At 37.1% G+C, this 21,299-nt stretch overlaps 2 protein-coding genes across 4 annotated transcripts; both read right to left on the bottom strand.

Annotated features, from left to right (window-relative positions):
* Window positions 1-95: 95 nt before the first annotated feature.
* LOC108953669 (protein NPGR2) lies at window positions 96-7,667 on the bottom strand. 3 transcript variants are annotated; one of them, XM_018830829.2, is made up of 7 exons: window positions 7,348-7,666; window positions 7,113-7,263; window positions 6,037-6,285; window positions 5,045-5,294; window positions 2,991-4,204; window positions 2,573-2,723; window positions 96-570 (listed from the first exon to the last, which is right to left on the bottom strand). In XM_018830829.2, exons 3-7 carry the CDS (start codon window positions 6,268-6,270, stop codon window positions 254-256), a joined length of 2,166 nt encoding a protein of 721 aa, XP_018686374.2. In that variant the 5' UTR covers window positions 6,271-6,285; window positions 7,113-7,263; window positions 7,348-7,666; the 3' UTR covers window positions 96-253. The 3 variants fall into 3 exon arrangements, with proteins under 3 accessions (XP_018686374.2, XP_018686375.2, XP_018686373.2); XM_018830830.2 differs by lacking the exon at window positions 7,113-7,263 and having other exon boundaries at window positions 2,991-4,201; window positions 7,348-7,667; XM_018830828.2 differs by lacking the exon at window positions 7,113-7,263.
* Window positions 7,668-11,184: 3,517 nt separating this feature from the next.
* Window positions 11,185-14,912, bottom strand: LOC103993162 (cyclin-dependent kinase inhibitor 4). Its single transcript, XM_009413122.3, has 3 exons — window positions 14,292-14,912; window positions 11,818-12,018; window positions 11,185-11,689 (listed from the first exon to the last, which is right to left on the bottom strand). Exons 1-3 carry the CDS (start codon window positions 14,678-14,680, stop codon window positions 11,620-11,622), a joined length of 660 nt encoding a protein of 219 aa, XP_009411397.3. The 5' UTR covers window positions 14,681-14,912; the 3' UTR covers window positions 11,185-11,619.
* Between the last annotated feature and the right edge of the window lie 6,387 nt (window positions 14,913-21,299).

Below are 21,299 nucleotides of genomic sequence, written 5' to 3'. Positions count from 1 at the left end.
CATGTTGCTGATTAAGATTAATTGCAACAAGAAAAGATTTTCTATTTATTTACCATCTGGGAATGCTGAGTTCTTGATTCGAGAGAGTGCCTACATGTGAAATTTGTCACTTTTAAATAATTTGAATACCTTTAAAAACCGCAATTTTCAGCATGCTACAATTCACAAACTGCATATCCTATATACTGCAGAAACTTAACGTAGCCATGTAGGTTTACAATAGCTTACAGAGTTAACTACTCCAAAAGAAAAGTCATCGGAAGGGTTCAACTGGTGCAGTTTCTTCAAGAAGGGCAGCAGCCTGAAAACACTCAGCGGCCTCAAGTGCTGATCTGGCACCTTCAGCCTTATAAAGTAGACCAAGATTGAACCAAGCAACATGGTTAGTCCGGTCCAGCCGAAGTGCATCAGTCAGGAAGCTCCTAATGACAACCGATGGCTGATCACCAAGATGTCTAAGAACAATTGCTGTTGAAACCAAGCTCGGGACATGGGCTGGCTCTATATTCAATGCTTTAGCATATGCTCCTAGAGCTTCCTTAAGGAGTCCTTGTGCTTCATGCAGCTGCCCTGAAACATCAGCAATTGAATTTGACATCCAATGTTAATATTGAGAAAGTAATATACTTTAAAAAAGAGAAAGAAAAACACAAGAAACAGAGGACAAAATGTGGTATCATCACACATCTAAAGAGACAGATGGTTCTAAAATCTAATTATAGCAGGATTATAATATTCACGAAAGCAATTGACCATTCAAGCAAATGATAAATATCAGTTACCAAGCAAGCATTAAACTCTTCATGAGGCTCATGTAGTTACTGTAGAAAAATCTGTTTCTAATATTTGTTGACATAACAGAGTAATAAACTTCCAACATATCTAGTATTGATGGACGACAATTAAAGACTCCGCTTTCAGGCATACTAAGAAGACAAACTCCTACAAAAAGGAAATTTGTAAAATTACACTTTTGACAAATCTTATACTGTACTACAAGTCCAGACAACAAATTGGTTGCGAACCCTCAACGAAAACACGGAAGAATCCATCATCATCATCACCACCCATGAAGGATAACCAACAGAAAGAAAAGATGGAACATGACGAGTGAGAGATTGTGCAAGTAAAGCCAAAAGAGGCAAAAGGAGCCTTGCGAAAAAAAAAAAAAAGAGAAGGATGCATATCTTACATAATAAAATGCAATTTTAAGAAAAATGCATGTTTAATAAGTTGAAAAAGAAGAGGTTAGAATTCACAATTCAGTACTGTTTGGCTGTTGACAAATTCCATAATCCCCAAAAGAAAATGTTTCACTACTGCTCTACTGTAAATTTACAATAATCAGCACCTAGTTTACCTCTTTGCATGACTGCAACAAGAAAAAGAAAGGAAAATTTTTCTGGCATGCCACTGCAATATGCCATAATATCTCATAAACCTCTCCAAGAAAGCAAATATCTTATATACCCAACTAAATAACTAATCTACACAAAACTCCACAAATATCTCATATATCCTGCAAATCTCAAAAACTCCCCCTTATATTATCCTGCCATTAGAACTACTAGACCCCGCTAGGACCCATTTAATTAGTTCCTATCCACCATCAACCCCGGTTAAGGAAAACGGGTCCGAACAAGATCTAGCAAGGTTTAACGTCAAGGCCATATAAGGGGGTTTCTATGTTTGTAAGGGTACAAAGGACATTTGCATTTTTCTAAATTCTAAGGATAAATAAAATATTATGGTTCTTTGCAGAGGTACACCAGAATTTCAACCAAAAAAGACCTAACAACACGTATTAGTATATTTGAAGTGGAAAGCTTAAGTCTATGGCAATTGATAGAACCATTACATAAACAGGAGATATCCCCAAGTATATTCGAGAAAATAACTGGAGATGAACTGAATAAACCTCCCACTGAAGTAATCAAACAAACCACCAGAAAAATATAAAACATCCACGACTCATACTCATGGTAAATTATAGTACACAGACATTACAGGACATTTCTTGAAGGAAACTAGGGCAAAAGAATTATCTTTTGAAATTTTCAGATGAACTGTCTGTACAATCAAATCTCACAGGACAGTCTTACCAGATAAAGATTAGCACTATCATCTTGTAGTAGACTTATGTTGCAAATAACTCCTGTCTAGATTAACCAGGGAACAATATGTAAATAAAACCATGTTTAGATGAAAATCATTCTGATCTTGGAATATGTTCTCTTCTGGACCTGCCCATGGCAGTTCACAGCCAGCACCTATAACGAATAGGATACTCTTTAACATGCTAATCTGCACATGTTCTAATCTACCAGCTTATGTTCTCTTACTCATGTTTTACAGCAAACTCAAGAGGACAACAAATGCAATATTCTCCATCAATCAGCGAGCCCCCATAAAATCAGATCAAAATCTTTTGGTAAATACAAGTTCAAACTGTATAACAAAAATATAAATATTATAAGTAGGAAAAGAAAAAAAAGTAGCAAGCATATCAATCTCGTATAGGAACATTGGAAACATAACACAAACAAGAAAGTACAAGCGAAAATTTGAGTACCTGTAGCATGCCATCCTAAAGCAGAGTAAGGACTTATAGACTTAAGTTTAGATAAGCAAACTTCAGCATCCCTCCATTGTGACATGCTTATGTAGACCTTAGCCAGGTCATGCCATGTCTGGATTTCCAAACTTCTATCATTTTTGTCACCCTGTAAAAGAAAATTTGAAAAGTGCATAAAAAATTCCATGCATTTGAAATCAAGAACAGAACATAAATGCAAATGATAAACCTCATAAACGATATAATAATAGCTAAGTGCAAATAAGGAAACACGTTAAAGTTAAAAGGGAAATATACAAGGCAGAAAAAAAGGAAAAGTCAGTATATTTAAAGGACTTGCAGAAAAGTATTGAGTCCGGAGAAAGAGCACTACAACAACAGCAACAAGATATAGGCTAAACAAACGTGACATTACCTTTAATGATGTCAGTCCAACACCAAAACTTTTAGTCCTCAACTGAATTATGGCAAGAAGATGAGTATATGTCTCAATGGCATTCTTCAGTTTTCCCTGTGCAATCTGAATTTTAGCTTTAGTTCGCAATAGTTCTCCATGGCTCCACTTTCCTGTTTGTTCCAAAGCAGCATCAATAATGGTCTCCGCATCAACAAACCGTTTCTGAGCAGATAATATTCGAGCTAAAAGAATCCATCCAGCCTCATTTGATCCAGCCTCTAGTTTCAGAAGCTGCTTGGCATAGCGAAGTGCTGCATCCAACTTTCTCTGTTCAGCATTTGCTAAGCTGAGATTATATATGGTCCTATAATCTTTTCCAGGAATCATTTTTTCAGCTTTTTCAAGCACCTCAAGTGCCTCGGACTGCCTCGAAACTCTTTCTGAATCAGAGGTAGAAGATCTAGCCTGCGCTGAAAGAGAAATGCCGAGTAAACAGTTAGCTACACTTCCAATTTGATCACAGCAACCATGGACATTGGCAAGCGCCCTGCGTGCAAACAAAACCCCTTCCTCTGCACAAAAACTATTCTCACCACAAACTTTAGAAGCAAGTAACAATGCTTTTACACAATCTGGATCCTCGCTAGCACTCAGTAGCTTCCTCAGCAAATTCAGAGCCGTAAGGTCATCATCTTCCCCTAAGTAACACAACGCAAGAGTATAATACTGTTCTTTCCTCTCTAGGATACCAGGTAACAACTCTTCTACCTGACCGGCCAGAGAACTTAGCTGCCCGGAGACACATAGCGCATAAGTCAGATGATCAGCGATAGATGGATCCCACTCAATTCTCTTGAGAGCAAACTTCCTCAATAGAATTATTAACAGAAGAATTGCCTCTTCCATATTGTTCCTGGGTATAAATGCACCATCCATTTGAGAACGAAGGTTTGGAGGGCTTGCATCGCAGCCTCCATAAAGAAGAAAAATAGCAAATTCTTTTTGTATCTTTGCCATAGTATCAGCATCAAGATTCCAGTGTCCAAGGAGGGCCCGCCGGTAAGATGAGATGGCTTCATGGGAGAAACCAGCCAGCTTCCAAAGCTCCGGAAGCAACTCAACTGCCTTGCATACTATCTCCTGTAATTTATTATCAGTAATATTCCCTGGTGAGCCATCAGGTAATGCAGACTCTAAAGTGTCCAAAACAATGTTGCATGATTGAGCAGCTTCTGCAACAATGAGAACTGTTTCAGTCATGCTAAGCATTTCAATATATAGTTATGAACGTCTATCCATCTCTATCATGAGTAAAGAATACTCCCATAACCCATACAAATAGTTAGAAGCAAAAACTCTCTGTAGGAATTGACAGGATAACCACCTTGAGCATCAAATCAGGAGGCTTTGTAATTGACCTCAAGGCCCCTGCTTTTCTCCATAAAGAAGCATATTATCACAGTGTCACCACACAACAGCTTTAGAGGTAAGAAATCTATAGACAATTGTATCTTCTTGAATCTTGACCATATTGAGTACTGACACTTTACCTAAATTTGATGACAGATCCAAAAGTTCAAGATCATATTAAAGAACCAAATCAAACTAGTCTTCCTTATAGAAGTTTAAACCTAAACTATATTTGTAAATGATGGAATAGCTAGGATGTAGTTAGTATAAAAAAGAAATCAGAAAACATTGATATGAAATGCATAAATGAGTAATAAAATAACAAGGAAAACTGCTTTATAAGCACATCTGAAATCATCAAAATAAAAAAATATATAAGCCATGCCTGTACCTATTTTTTTATTGTACCTAACCAGGTAAGATTAACTTTTGCAAGTTTTGTCTTCAAAAACATAATTTCTCATCTTATAAGTACATAGGATATGATGTGGGCGGCAGTGGTGTAGATACAAGATATGATTTATAAATCTTAAGCCTGTCATAGTACTCTCTGTGTAAGACTCAATAACCTCCAAACAGGACTATTTAGATTCCACAAATGATGCAAGAGAAACAGATGACTACATGTGTTCAAAATAAATTATTCAAAATATTATATTTACCTTTAAACCTTCCAAGATCTTGCAGTGCTCTTGCTTTCAGATATACTGCTTCAACAAGTAAGCTAACTGCATGTATGGACATTGGTCCTGAATCCCAGTTTGAATGAAACTTCCGGCGTTCTATTCTTTTAGTAATAGCAGTTCTGATCTTAGGGCCTACCGAAGCAAGATCTATTCCATCAAAAACACGAAGTGCAGCTTCCACATTTCCTCTTTGATATTCTAGCCTTCCAAGCAGGGCTCTTGCTTCCTGCAAAATATAGTTCCATTAGATAATCCCAGATGGAACAGCTAATAATCTTATTTTGCATGTCTATATAGTATGATGAACATTGCAAGAATATAAGAATTTGTTTGGCATAAGAACACAATACAACGAGGGTAGTATGATTAATAGTGTTACATTTGTCTTATATTGCAAGGACGTGGAGAAGGCTTCCATCAAGTATCAATATTATTCTGCTAGAATAGAATGAACACCAGAGGTTCTAGATATATGTTTCTACTTAGTGAAAAATATAAACAAAAAATTAAATCAAAATTAAAAAATGAAGCAAACGCAACTTGCCAACCCGCCCATCATAGACTTAAGCTTAAATGATTCTAATTTAGGCTTAATATAGTATTGATCAAATATATATGAAATCAATTTTAACCGGCATTTTAACCGAAAAATTAACTAAAAGCGAAGCATGAGCATGGATAGACTCACTCAGGATTGGCTAAATTAAACCCCTACCATACAGTTGAATAAATAACTATCCAAATCAGCTCAAACAATTAACACAACAACTACAACTAGATGCAAGAAAAAGAAAACTCTTTGGTGTACTGTTAAGGCAACATATCATGAGCTGAATCCAATGCCAAAAAAGTACAATTAATGCTGAACTTAGAAAACATGAGACTAATATGTGTGTAGCAGAACCTGTCAAGGCCTTTCTAATTCCTTCATATGAATAAAGCCAAAAGGGACATGTTGAAAGACCAACCTCATAATTTAAGCAGAGACCTTCACGAAGAGATGATTCAGCTTCTTCAATGTTTCCAGTGTCGACCCTCTGCTCAGTCTCACCATTTTGGCATGAATAACGTACGGCTGAGCACTCCTTGGTGGCCAGGGACTCAGACGACCGAACCATTTCATCTACTTGTAATTGTTCACCAGAACACAAGCACTTCATTGTGTTCTTCAAAAGACTAGACAAGGGTCCTGGTCTCTTCATTCATTTCTTACCACTCTGCTTCATGATAAACAGAACAGTATGCTTATTCAAAGCACCCAACAAACATGGGAAGGGGAGTTATAACAATTGCTGAAAAATATTAAGTTCTACAACAATTGTTGGGAAACAAAACCAAGAAAGCAAGCAATTATTTCAGACCCCATTGAATTTAAGTACAACAACATTTATTGAACAATAAAGGTACAAGTAAAAAACGTTGTCAAAAGACACAAAATACAGCATCCAGATTTTAAAAAATTGTAATTGGATGCTAATAAACAATAGGATTAATCATTAATATAAATCGAACTATAGGAGCCTTAAGACAGATTTAACTATTAAAGAATTCACCATGGGAAGATCTCCCCGCTTTGTTAACCAAAAAAAGAGGGGGAAACAGTCTTTAACTCAATCAGCCACTCCTCAGGGTCAGAAACATTATGTTTGAATTCAACAATTACAAGCACAGGCAGACCATTAGATATATGCCCCTCAAGACCAACGCTTCAGAAATTGTGCAAATAAATTCCCAGCTGAATTTATTTCTATAACTTGCAGGATCGAAATCCATTTCAGGACAAAGAAAACGCAAATAGAATAAAAGATCACAGCAGAAATCTGAAACGTAGAAAGACTTGGAAACCAAGCGACGACCTTGATTTCTATTGCAACACAAGAAAATCAACTGCATGTTCGAAGGACAAAAAAGAAGAGAAAAGAATAAACGATAAAGCATCCGTCCGAGAACAAGGACCCGTCAAACGCGCCAATCTCATCACAAAACCCTAAATCCTAACAACCCAAGAAGCATCGACGAACGAACCAGGAATACCAAAACCCACCTAAAACCACCCTTTCGCCCCGTCCTCTCAAAACCCTAAGACAATTGCAGCAAAGCGCCAAAACGAAGGAAAAGCCTCGCCAAGATTTCTCCAAATTCACCTCGAGATCCCATTCCAACCCGGTGGCAGACCCCTCCCCATCTCCCTGAACCTGCCCAAAATTAATGCTGCTTGTCGTCCAAAGGGATCCCAGGCGGCACCACAAATCATCGAAGGAGTGCATTAAAGAACGTACCTTTCCGATCAGGAGGCTGTTAAATCCCACCAACTCCGCGCTGTGGCAGGCCCATCCAAAGGAGATCCAACGATTAAAACCTCGATCCTTCGATATCGTCGAAGGAACTCCACCGAGAAAAAGAAGAAAATTCTCGATCAGAATCCACCGATCAGAGGATCAAAAGAAGAAACCAAGGAAAAGGGATCCTTTTGCCGTCTAATTCATCGAAATCTTCGATCTCGGACGAGTAGCTTCCGCGGAACGATTCAAAATCGCGGGGCAAAAGGTCTTGGGAATGCGGCAAAGAGGTTTTGGGCCGATGACCGTCTCTTTTAATTAAAGCACGTTACGTTGATCGATTGTTTACGGCCAAATAGGAAAGGAAGGGTAAATTAGAAGCTGATCCGTGTGGGGCCGGCGACATGCGGCCATCGTTCCGCCACGTGGCGTGGGCGATTCCCAGTCGCACGGGGCTCGGCTTGCGATCCACCGTCGGGACGGAGGCTCGAGCCCGCCGGGGGGGGGGGGGGGAAACGCGTTTCCTCGATGCATCGTGGTTTTTCCCCCAAAACAAGTTTTTACTACCCGTATTCACCCTGAGAGAGAATGACTAGGGGGTCCCACCTGTCTCCTCCAATATCCTTACTTGCATACGAGCGGGACTCGAATCTGGGTAGGAAAAGAAGTATTCGGTTTTAGTGTTCTCAAAGCAGCCGTCTTGTATTCTCTTAAGCTTTTATCTTTAGATTTACAGCTCAGTGGAGTGGAATGGAATAGAATGGAATGGGGGCATCACCAAGCTTTGGATGATGTGATGACTGGGTCGCCCATGGAGCAGCAGTCCGGGAGAGGAAGCTTGTGAGCTGGAAAATTACGGAGACATGATTCGATGACACTATTCTATTATCAATAATCAATATATTAATTAATTAATTAATTAATTAATTAAATTGATTGATATTCTAAAATGATTTATCGAACTGTCCATCGGAGTTAGTCGTATTATCATTCGACCCAAAATATTATAATCAAAATTATTATTTCATTTATCACGAAGATTCGGTACGTACTGTTCTGAATATATAGAAGACGGGACTAACAAATGACATCGTAAACATCAATATGTTGTCGACTTTTACTATTAAATTACTACTAATTTAGCCGCATGTGATGCATATCTCAGCGTTGCAGGTTTGACTGAAGTTTTGTGAGGAGTTGATGGATAAAGAACATATATAATTTGGATGAACCCAACTCGGTATTTTGTCTGCTAATCTGCGGAGTGATCGATTATTTATGCGTCATTTCGTTTGTTTAGTCTGATGATGTGACATTGTTATGCTTGATTTATTTATTCACTGTTCCTTACGATTCAGGAATTCATCATACAGTTTCGAGATATTTTTATGTCCTTCAGGAAACATCAGAACAAGAAAAAAAGAGCATCTACCTTTTGAGTCATTCACGCCTGGAAAGGTGCAGCCCAGAAGTCTCCCTCCCTGTTTCTTCTGTCTAATTGTGCCATTAGATGATGATGATGTTTGACTTGGTGGTTCCACGTTTGTTTTAGCTGGTCCAGTTCCGATGCAAGCTTGCTCGCAAGGAAAGGGAACTGCTGATAGTTCTTAAACCTCATCTAATATTTTGTCCCCAACAAAAAATATTTTATTTTAAGAATATAGATAACCTTTTTCCGTTGATTTTGATTCCTTCCAAACTTGTCTACTTATAAGACTTGCTTGTTAATTGTATGGAGTGACGAATAATTTAGCTATCTTTAGCCTTTAAGCAATCTCAACATTCTTTGCATAAAGCTAATTATATATTATCCTAGATTTTATTAGTATTTAGATATTTACATTTAAAATTTTATATTAGGATTCTTACCATTATAAAAGTAAAGTATTTAACTTTATTTACTTTAAAAATTATTAATTTTGTCAATAGAAAATATAGCACGTATAGAAATGATGCTAAAACGATGGAATAATTGATATTCTCAGGAAAAGAATCTAGATAACTTTTTTTTCCGTTAGATTTTGATTCCTGCCAACCATGTCTGCTTATTAGATTTGCTTGTTAATTGCATGGAGTGATGAATAATTTATCTATCTTTAGCCTTTAAGCAATCTCAAGTTCCAATTTCAATTGTAGCATGAAGCTACTTATATATTATCTCTTAATTATAATTAGACTTCGTTAGTATTTCGATATTTAGATGAAGCTATTCGTATATTATCTCTTATAATTAGATTTCATTAGTATTTTGATATTTAGATTTAAAAAATTTATATTAAAATTTTTATAATTATAAAAGTTAAGTATTTAACTTCATTTATCTTAACGTCGTTGGTTTTACTAATATAATATATGGTAGATACAAAAATGATTAAAATTAATGGATAAAAATATAATTTTAACATTTAAGTTACGTTTTCATTAGTAATGGATGACGACATTGCTGAAGGTCTCGGATGACTATTGTAGAAGAGAAAATAGAACGACGACAAAAGACGAGACAAAAGGAGTGGGAGAAGAAGATGATACATATGCCGACATTTTGCATTTACATTAGTGCCGATAATAATGCCGAGAAGGATGATGTTGCTCTATATCTATATTTAGCACCGATGTGATTGTCGAGCAACACCGATGCGGATGCATAACGTCAGTATTTAAGTCATCCTCTTACTCCTCTCTCTTTACCTTACCTCTCGTCTCCTCCTCCTCTCCCCATAATAAGAAGCTACATAAGTCTTCATCATTCTCGTTGATCACTACGTCGTTCTCGCTGACCACAATTATAACAGTCATCCGTGATGTTATTGTTCATCATCACCGAAAACATAATTAGGATGTTAAAAATATCTTTTTGCCCATAGTTTTTTACGCAAGAAAATAACATTAGAGTAAATAAAGTTAAATATTTTACGTTCATAACCATACTTATTTCAATATAATTTTTTAAGTATAAAAATCAAGATATTGAAAAGATCTAATTACGAGAGATAATATACAATTAAGACGGTGTTAGAGAAATCTCTTTCTGCCTGCAGGAATATCCATGGGAAGTCAAATGCAGCAACTTCGATTGGTTTCTACTAAATGGAAACTATTCTTCATCCAAGCTCTTAATTGTGTTTTCGTGTACAATAAAAATTGACATACAACACAGACCAGGAAAATTGTAGAGCAAGTCATGATGTCTAAACTATGGAGCTGAAATTAAGGGGAATCGTTTATGCTTAGTCAGATTTGTGGGGTGGAAGTCAAAGTCTCTTCAGCTGTTCAATGGTACTTTGGTCAATGAATCAACAGTCAAACACAGCCTTTTCCTTACCAAGTCCAACTTGAACACATTGTGGGCCACCAGTTGCAGAGGATCCTGTTGTTGATGAGTGACATTGAAGAGGACAGGAAAATGTGTGAATCATTTTGTTGTCCAGGTGACATTGGGAGAATAATGATTCCCAAACTGTTCTTTTACATATAGAGGCAATAACAAAAAAGCTATCACAGAAAACTTTTGTACAAGGAACAAAGAAGACAAGATGAACTTTTAGTTGCCCTGCTCTTTACACTTCCAGTGGAGTCAACAGTTGGATGCACAACAAGGTGCTCCAACCACTTTTTTCTTCCTCATAGAGTTTATTCAAATTCAAACTGTCCATTTCTTCTAGCATTTCTTTTCCATGAAAATTACATATCCATCCAATCCAAGGTGAGATTTGAATGCTCAAGAGTTTATGGCCTTCAATTTTTTGTGCTATTTGAAAAGTGAATCACAGCTAAGAAACATCTATTTGACTACAATCAGGTAGCAAAATTACAAAATCAAACAGCATGATCTTGTGAAAGCCCAAAAAGAAACTTAGGAGTGCAGTGAACTGCATCTGGGCGTAGGAGAAAAAGGTTTGTTTCACCATGGAGATCAGCCTTGACCATGTTTGTTTCACCATTAGCTTATTAGGCCCATCAAGTAGACTAGATGCAGCACTGTGTACTCCCAGTTCCTAGTCACAAATACACAGATGATTGACTTCTATGATCCTTTGAAATGATCTGTTAAACAAGTTACAACAATTTTAAAGCTGCCAAGGTTCAGAGTTCTCATCAGCTCTATATGTTACACAACACTATACTACACCTATTTTTAGGACCTTTGAACTTTTACAACAGAAGAAAACTGATAGTGATTGTTTTGAAGCCCTGCCCTCCTTTGAAAATTCTGGGCAGAGGGTATGGGAGAAGATGCAGGAAAGGAGCCACACCCAGCTAAAGATCTGCTATCTAGAAGTCAACTTTCACCCATTCATATCGACCAGGAAGTGGCCAGTCATTTACAGGATCAAAGTTGTACCTAGAGATGTACCAAGAGAAGAACAAGATTAGATTGTGAGAAACACCTATGATGGTAAAAAATAAGGCTTTCTTATGAGTCCAAGAACATATAAGCTTTTGTAAGAGACAGTGAAAAGACACCTATACCTTTCTATAAATATTCGTTGCTGGAGTTGCTCTGCCCCTGCAAAAAACTCTTCCAACTCCTGAGCAGTAGGAATGTTATGACAAACACTTTGCGGCCTCAGGCTAGTGGCCATAGATCTGGCAGGCCTGTTTGTAGAACCTGGAGTCTGTATCGCTTCTGGATCCCTGATCAGACTGCAAGGTGTGGTCTCCCTAGAGAACCTGAAGCCAACAAATACTACGTCAGAAACATAGCATTCGCATGGAATTTAAAAAACTTCTAAGGTCCTTAAAATTGAATGTTTCTCGATGAAATGTAGCTAGAAGAAAGTCGATAAGAATAGACTTCAGGAATTTTAAACAGCTCAGAAAGTTGAGTGATGTAAATGTATTTGTTTCTCTCTTTATGCATGCAGTTGCAAGTGACAAAGAAACACATGATCTATTACAAGTTCACATCGTGTGTGCAAGTTAGAAGACTTATTAGAACATGTAAAATCTATATGAGATCCCTAAGCATTAATCCACAACAGCCAACCAAGGGCCTCAAATATTGCCCATGCCTTGAACAAAGGGTACAGAAAGCACAGTCAGTGATATCAATCCATATGAGATCCCTAAGCAAGTTAGAGGACTTATTAGAACATGTGAAATCTATATGAGATCCCTAAGCATTAACCCACAACAGCCAATCAAGGGCCTCAAATATTGACCATGCCTTGAACAAAGGGTACAGAACACACAATCAGTGATACCAACAGTCAGAGGACAAGTCCCTAACATTCAGCACTTGACAACGAGAGCATTGCACAATAAAAAAAGAATACAATAATTTAGTTACACCTGTTATTACAGGCAACTTCAGCAAGAACCAAACTAGACATTAGGATTTAGTAGGATATCCAAATTCTCTTTGTTTTTTTGTTCCTGTCCAAATATATACATTTATACATATATATACATACATATAGTAAGTTGTGTATATATGTATGTATGTATGTATAGATGATTGTTGTGTATCATGAAAGCTGTCACATGAAGAAATCAGGCAAAAAACATGTAGTAAGTGATGACTACAGCACTGTGGCATATATGGACTTGAGAAGAATTTGTTGCAGGCTACATTGTAGTACTAGTTTATATCAGCATCAAATTCTAAGTGGTTGTTCAAACTTTACAGTAGAAACTGGCATATTTTATTAGCCATGCATATTGACAAAGTAGTACTCAAAATAATCTGAACAATCAGGGAATTTACATGTGGTTTGGTTGTGCAAGCCCTTTGCATCATATAATCCCAAAAAAGGGCCTTGGGATTGCACTTTTGGAAAAAAGACTATGAGCTGAAGGAGAACAGGAAGGAAGCCGAATCTGCCTCCCATAAGAAAAATGTGAAGCATATAATTCCAAGAAACATGATAGAAATGTTAAGGCAGATAGTCTGGTAGAAATGTTAAGGCAGATAGTCTGAAACCAAACAGCTACAGAAGAAGCGAGGGAAGAAGAGGGAAGAGAGCATTAGTTTCTGGCCATGTCAACAAGAAGCTCCACTTGCAGGAATAAATGGCCACCAACAAATTTAGTGTCTCTAGTACCAAAGTCACAGGAGACTGAGATGAGAAAACCCCATTCGCCATAATAAGCCCAGCAATCAATGTTCGTGACCCTAAGTTGAGTACTCAAGTCCCAGAAAGAAACAAATCATATGCAACAAATGAAAATGAAACAAGTGCAATAACATAATAGCTGAACAAGTAATTAATACAAGCAATCTAAAACAATATGCCTCAACAACACCAACAGTGAGTACCCTGGATAAGGAGATTAAGAACAGATCAGAAACAGGGTTAGGCATCAGTACTCAAGATTGACTGATTTTAGATAGGAAAGAGAAAGGAAAATGTTTCTTCGCGAAGTACAAGCATTTACAAGCATGAAGAGAGCTTCCTTGCGGGAAACATTAGAAGATCGAATAATATTAATGCTAAAATATACACAGAAAGAACAAGAAAATTAAGGCAAAGCAACATACGGATAAAGTTATAGTAGATATAACACCATCATAACTTTCTTGTATACGACAGTGGAAAAGCAAAATAAGATTCGAGGATAGAAACGCAAGCACAAAGGATGGATTTTGGAACATGAATGTCGAAAATTGAGAGTATTGATTTCAAGAAAACAAGTTTCGGATGAAGATTTTGTTGAAGAGCTCGGATGTGATGATTATTTGGTTAAGCATGTAGTGTTTAAGCTTACAACACATACATATAGGAGGACAAACAACCAGAGGCGTTTCTCCAAGAATCCAACATTATAGCAACAAAATGCCTGTAAAAACAACAAATGATTCCTAGAGAAAATAAGAAAGGGTTTGAAGCAGCCCCACAAAAGTTAACTATGGATGAAAGAAACAGAGAAAACAGATGAAAGAAAGGAAAGGATGATTCAAATCGAAAAGGTTCGATTTTGCCGAAGATTCGAAGAAATCCCACCTGTCCAGAACATCGGCCTCGAGAATATTCTCCCCGAACGACACCTCCGCATCCGCCGCCGAGCATCTCATCGTCGAGACGGACCCCAACGGCCCCGAATAAGCTATCGAACTAGAGCTAGACTTCTGGGAGCTCACTCTAGGGTTGGGTTCGGAGTTAGGGTTAGGGTCGGGCCTCGGGGTGTCCTTGGACGGCTTGCATACCGAAGGCGGCGGGAGGGGCTTCTCAAGGCGACGGCTCCGGAGCTCGAGGTAGCCGCGGGAGGAGTCCTGGGCGGCTGCCGCGGCCATAGTCCGCGCGCGTGTGCGGACGCCGAGGGAAGACTGATGGGAAACCTCCATGACCGCCACCTCGCCGGAGACCTTGGCCTTCCTTATGTACTTGCCCATGTCCGAATATACCCCTCCCTTCTCCACGGCAAAGGCTGAGCACAAACAAGAGAAAGAGAAGAAGTGCAGAAGGCTGGCGCAGGAAATCACAGTGGGAAAATGAGAGAAGAGAAAGAGAGAGAGAGAGAGAGAGAGAGAGAGAGAGAGCTCAAAGTGGTGGAGGGAAAAGAGAGAGTTTTGAAAGGGGCGGCAGAGGAAAGATGAAATCTTTGGTGTAGACAGCAAAAGGGGGAAGGAAGGGAACATAGGAATGGGAGATGTATCATGATGTGCTTGCATTGGAATGTAGCGATACTTAAAAAAGGAGGGGAGAGGATATTTTGGGGAGAAATTGAATGGGAAACATCCCATTATATTATTATCGTGATTTATTGAGTTTGCACTTTCTTTCTATTTCATGTTTTGGAATATGCCATGAAAAGAAGTAAATCTATTGAAATTATCTGATTAAATAAATCTGTAAATGATAAAATATTAAAGTTTTTAATTTTAATTCTTAGTTGATTGACACCCTCAATTAGTAAAAAAAATGCAAATATAGCATATAAATTATTATTTTTTCCTATACATGTAATATATTTTTATAAGTGATAATAATTTTAAAAATATTATAAATAGGATTTCTATGTTACCAGGCATGTCTCAAGCATATTTGAATAAGTAAAAAAAGATGAATGTGATTAATTAAATTTACTGAATGAAACTTGGATATACCTTGCAATAGATACACTGTACAAGTTTTATAGTAGAAAATGTTACTATAAAACTTATAACTGATTCTAAGGTAATAAATATGAGAATATCTGCCCACAAGCATGAATTAGAAGAATGATAAATAATATACCCATAAAAGAACCAGTTGATCATAAGGCAAAATCAGAAAAAAGGATAATACAATCTTACGAGGTTGATATGGTGTAACTCTCTTTCAAGTGCTTCCTCACAAATTGCTAAAGATCACTGAAAACCTTAGGCTTTGTTTCATGTGATTCTGAGCATTTACTAAGATTACTAAGAAAGTTAGTGCGCTTCTTCTACCTGTAAAAGATCCTGCAGATAAACAATAACCAGAAATATTAGTAATTAAGTTATTGCAAAAAAGTGAGAGACGTCACATTTCAAAAGAAATCGAAGAGTATATTGGTAATTCTTCTACCTATGAGCAGTGAGATCAAATTTGTCCCTTATTTTCAACTAAATTGTTAATATTTGTTAAAAATAAGTCCTCCAAACATTGTCAACTAAGAAGTTGACAAGGTTTTTTAAACCAGAATAGATTAAGTAAGCACTTTTATATAAATATAAGCACTTATTCACTTAAATTGTAAAATAAGGAAAAACAACTTATCATCAAATTATAATTGCCTGAATTAGTATGAACTCATGAAGCAACTATACATTTTAATTGTAGGATACAGGAGATTAAATAAATAGAATATTAGTCTTTTGTCCTAACTGTCCAGAAGATAATTAGAAAATTTTAATTGACACCGTTTATAAAAAAAAATATAAATTTTGATGCTCATTTTACCTCATTTAGAAACACATCACATACTAACTCAAGCCTCATGGATAAAGCCTATAGAAGGTTGAGGCATATGTACCAAATAAATATTGTTTTCTTCATTTCAAAAATGCAAATTACATAACATGTCATAAATATTGAGGATCCACTCACTAAAATATAGAAGTGGGAACATCTGTTGTTTCAAAGAAAATTTCAAGTCATTGAACTATTTATTTTTCGTTTTAGCTTTGTATTACTCCTTACAATAGTATCTTAGTAGCTACATCCAGCACATGTCATATAAGTAAAACTTAGCTTGAAGGTCCTAGTTGTTAATTTGAAACACTGCAACTCATACTCACTAGAAATTCTTGCAAATCATACTCACTCTCATATTTTCTCTTTCTTCATTGTTTTCGATAGGCCAACCATCATGAAATATTATACCATCATCTTTTGATGGGGTTAGAAGGCCAGCCTTCATAGACACTCTCCTAAAATTACGAATCTTGTTATTTGGAGCCCACATGGAAGCAAAAGATTCAACATGAATGTTAAACTGAAGAAAATTGCATGTAAGTTTAAGAGTTACTAATAAACTATGTCAAAGTGAAATTTACACAGCTAAATGACAGCAAGGTTTCTCTTGCCTATCACTACTCATACAGCTAAAAATTATAATGCAGACGAGAGAGTCAGACAGAGCAAGCTAACCTAATTCAGGAAGTATAACAATTGCTCCTGCATCTGCAGGTATTAGTTTGCATATGAATAAAAGATAAAGAAATTTTTTTATATTGTAGATCTTTTTGGCTGAAAAAGAAGACAATTATTTCCAAACAAGCACTTCAAAGCACACATAAAGATGATGATCAATTGTTAACTTCCAGAAAGAGTAACTCCGTACTGTTATTCATGGCAGTGGTTAGTAAAATAGTGTGATGCCTTCCCTTGCCCTGCAAAGAGTAAGCATGTTGTGCTACTTGCTTCATATTGCTTGGAAATTGATGCTGTATCAGCTATTTTGTCTTTCCATGTAGGGAATATAACAATATTGTTAATGTTTACTCTTCAAATTGGATTCATTTTTCAGTGCAAGCTTATTATCCAGCAGTAGTTGACCAAGAAGTTGCAATTTACTCTACTAGACTCAATGTCATTTCAGCAATTTTGTCATAAGACTAGTTGCAGCTTGATTAAGAAGAAAAAAATATTTAGTACCAATGTTTGCAGAACAGGATATTAGAAGGAAAAAAACAAAATTTTGTTAATAACCAATGAGGTTCTAATTGAGGATAAGCCTTGGAACAAGATAGGTTGCTCCTTGAAACATAGATTAATAGGGTTTAGTTATAGAAACAACCTCTCTATTTGTAGGTGTAATCATGGTTAGTCTTATCGGTCCATACGGATGTACTGATCAATTATCGAGATGATACGTACCGAGTTGTACCTAGTCGTACCGAATATACTGATACATGACACATGGGGGTGTACTAATTTACTGTCTATACTAATCTACTATCGGACCAGTACTTACCACTTGTACCGAGTGGATAGTAAAATTGCATATTGTAATCTTGCATAAAGTTTCTTTTTGTATCCTTTCTTCTTTCCCTACTCTTTTTTCCCTACTTCCTACTGTAATGTCATTATGCCAGCCGCATGGACTCTAATGTCTGTACTTCACTGACATGTATGACAAGGCCACATCGAACCTTCAAACATGTTATTGTGCAGTTCTCTAATGAACAGTACATGGTGTAAGCAATCACAAACACGATAAATACTATATTTCACTCTCGAAGAGGATAATTTGTGGTTCTACCATCTCAATCTCTTCAACAAACACATGGGTTTAATTTCTTGTCATCATATCATCCAAATTGCCATGGTACAAAAAGAAAAGAAATAAAGGATATTAGGCTATCAGCCAAGTGCAAGTTTTCCTAGCGAGAAATAGCTAACAGATTAACCATGTTATTTACTTACATTAGACAAGACGACTAGCAGTTAATGCTTCTGAATGAGAACACAGTGGGTGGGACAAATTGAGAGAACTGAATGCTTCAGAATGACTAACAGTTTTTGGCATTAAATATGAAAAAAAAAGCATGACAATTGAGCAACAAATAATCCTGAATGTTGATCAACTAGGAAATCTTTTCATTTTTTTTCATTAGTTTCTGCAAGTCCATATCAGAAAGACACTGGAAAGAGACCTGAAGGACTGCAAAGCACAAATCTTCCAGTTCTGATTTTAAAGCCCAAACACCTAATCTAGAAGCAAGAGAACACCAAACTGCCAATGTCTCCTGAGCCACTGCCTGAGCTTTGGGCAATGATAAAGCATAGCTGAAGGAATTGACAAAAAACTGAGAAATTTAAGTATATCAAGAAGCATTCCTTATGATAGTTCAGACACTGAAAAGATTGTACCATCATTTGGCTTACCGAATTAATATTTCAAGCTAGTATCCATGATAGTCAAGGAAAAGACTTTAAGACAAATCAGAAATAGAACAAATACAAATGTACTTTAAAGTTTAAACATCAGAATATTGAAAAGCTAAACAAAGTGACTTTAGAATGAGAACCTGGTTCTTGAAATTTATTTAGTTCCTCTCAAAACATAGATTGGGTTACTTCAGCAAGAATAGGTTCCTTGTAAATGTAACAATACGGATTATATGCACCAACTCATGATTCAAAAATAGATGCACCCAGTAGATTGGTGTTCCTTTTTGACCAAGTAAAACATGCTTCTTTTTTTTCCAACAACTGGCCAAAACTGCCAAATGTATGTGTGATAACCTCAACTGGAGAAAATGGAAAACTTCGCAAGACACATATCTTATATCATCTTAAGATTTTACAACTAAATCAAGCCATCTCATATGCACATTCAGGCAAATATATATACCAATTCCATAACTACTTGAACAATATGATTTCTGTAAGTAATATGGTTGAATACTTTTAAACTCCAGATGGACAAAGAGAAACTGACGATATGATGAAATCATCCACATATTATAAAACAAACAGCTATGAGAAAGAAAGATCTAGCAGTAACACCCAGCAAACTTACATTGTCCGCATATTATGCAAACGATCTGCCAGCTTGATGAGAACAACACGAGGGTCATCAACCATCCCCAAAAGCATAACTCTTAGGTTATTTGCCTACAGAGCAGGTTAAAACTTTCAAGATATTAATAAAACATTAATTTAAGTGATGTCTGTCAACATATATTTTCAAATGTGAAGTCAGTCATAGATGTGGATAATAAAATCAAGCAACATTTCGTACCATGATACAGTTAATTCACAAGATAGTTTGTTTTCTTTTTGCTTTCTGTTTTTCTTTTTTGTCGTCCATATGCATTTACACGTGTGAGAACTCATGGAAGCTTTTTCTTACTTCTAGAGTAACCTAGACCAAGACACCGAGTGCCCAGTTAGGAAAAACTAAAAATAAGGATAACCACATCATATTCAACATCATAATGCACAATGCAATAGTCGTAGAATAGGCTGACAGTGAGTTTTGTGAATGCAAGTAGATATGAGTGGGAGACCCAGATATGTAACTGGGAGATTTCCCTCACTAACCCCTAGAGTATGTGTAATAACGTCTTTGTCCTCAATGCAAGGGCTCATGTAGACTTTATTTTTCGCATGATTTAACTGAAGGCCAGAAACTATACCAAAATCATTCAGTAGTCAGGTTTCTTACTGAAGTTGAATCATTCTGAAGAAAGATAAGAAGATCATCTGTAAAGATTATATGTGATATATGAATAGGGCCAGCTTGGGGTACCTTAATACTACCATCAGAGACCGCATATTCCAACATACAGCTAAGTCCTTTCATTACAATAGTAAAGAGATATGGAGACGCTTATAAAAAAAAAGAAAAGAGATATGGAGAGAGTGGACCGCCTTGTCGGATGCCATTCTTGCTCCCAAAAAAACCAATAGGTGAGCCGTTGAAGAGTATTGAAAACTTTGGAGTTTCTAAGCAACATTGAATCCAATTAACCCATTACTAAGGGAAGTTCATACCAAGGAGCATCTTATAGATAAAGTTCCTATTAACTGAGTCAACGGGAATCGGTTCCTACTTATAATGATGGAAGGCCACGTGGGTCAATCTAATTGTCTCACGTTTACCAACTTAATATTGTTGAGAGAGATGTTTCTATGATTTGGTATTCTAATATGACATGTCACACATATACATATTTAATATATATCTACATCGCATGCAAATATTGTTGGGAAATCTTGGGGGACGACATCATATGCACAGCGGAAGAACAAGAAAATAAAATCCCCGATTCCCAAAGAGATGTTCGTCGTCGTGCGAAGAGTGGTGCGCAAAATCCGCGAAACTTAAAACTACGTATAGAGTAGATTGTGTTACCTAGGGAGATCGTATATCCCTGTTTCCTTGCAGATCCTTAGGAGAGGGTGAAGGAGGTCAAGCGTCCTCCTCTCTAGCGGTGATCCACACAGCAGGGTTGCGACGACGCTCCTCAAAACTCCGGGCCTGCTCTGAGGTGGAGAGGGAGAGGAGAATAAGAAAGGCAAGCAAAGGCTTTAGCCCATGAGGTTCTGAATCCCTCCTATTTATAAAGGTCCTCTATCAAACCCTAATAGGTCCTCCCCTAGTGGGTATTGGATCTGCATCCAATAAGACAAGGGCTCCGTCGGATATCTCATATCCGAACCTCTACTCATCGCAATGCCTACCATATGTGTGTGACCCTCTAGGCCCAATATCGAGCTGGCCGTGAGTCATACCTGTCAGAACTCCTTCTAACTTAGTGAATTATTATCTCTGTAATAATTCACTCGACTCATCGACTATGGACGTACTAGGCCACTACGCCGTAGTCCCTAGACGATACAGGGGAATCCAATCCATTGGACCTGTTTGTCCTCAGTTACCGTGTACCTATAGTCCCTCATCCATCTAATATCCCAAAGACCATATATCGAGCATGGTGCTGTCAGATCCATAAGGTTTCTACTCGAGTCTCGCTCTAATCGGATTCTCCCGGAGAACTCTTTCTCTCTCAACCCGAATGACCATGGCCAGGGATT

The sequence above is a fragment of the Musa acuminata genome, chromosome BXJ1-8 (genome assembly GCF_036884655.1).
Source record: "Musa acuminata AAA Group cultivar baxijiao chromosome BXJ1-8, Cavendish_Baxijiao_AAA, whole genome shotgun sequence".
Classification (NCBI taxonomy): Eukaryota; Viridiplantae; Streptophyta; class Magnoliopsida; order Zingiberales; family Musaceae; genus Musa; species Musa acuminata.
This window is presented reverse-complemented; position numbering and strand designations above follow the sequence as displayed.

Coding starts and splice junctions, on each gene's coding strand:
- LOC103993162 (XM_009413122.3), bottom strand. CDS start 14,680: ATGGGCAAGTACATAAGGAAGGCCAAGGTCTCCGGCGAGGTGGCGGTC. Junction 12,019..14,291: donor GAGGCCGATGTTCTGGACAG/GTGGGATTTCTT, acceptor TGTTGGCTTCAG/GTTCTCTAGGGAGACCACAC. Junction 11,690..11,817: donor CAACGAATATTTATAGAAAG/GTATAGGTGTCT, acceptor GTACATCTCTAG/GTACAACTTTGATCCTGTAA.
- LOC108953669 (XM_018830829.2), bottom strand. CDS start 6,270: ATGAAGAGACCAGGACCCTTGTCTAGTCTTTTGAAGAACACAATGAAG. Junction 4,205..5,044: donor AGATCTTGGAAGGTTTAAAG/GTAAATATAATA, acceptor TCATTGTTGCAG/AAGCTGCTCAATCATGCAAC. Junction 571..2,572: donor TTTAGGATGGCATGCTACAG/GTACTCAAATTT, acceptor CTGATGTTTCAG/GGCAGCTGCATGAAGCACAA.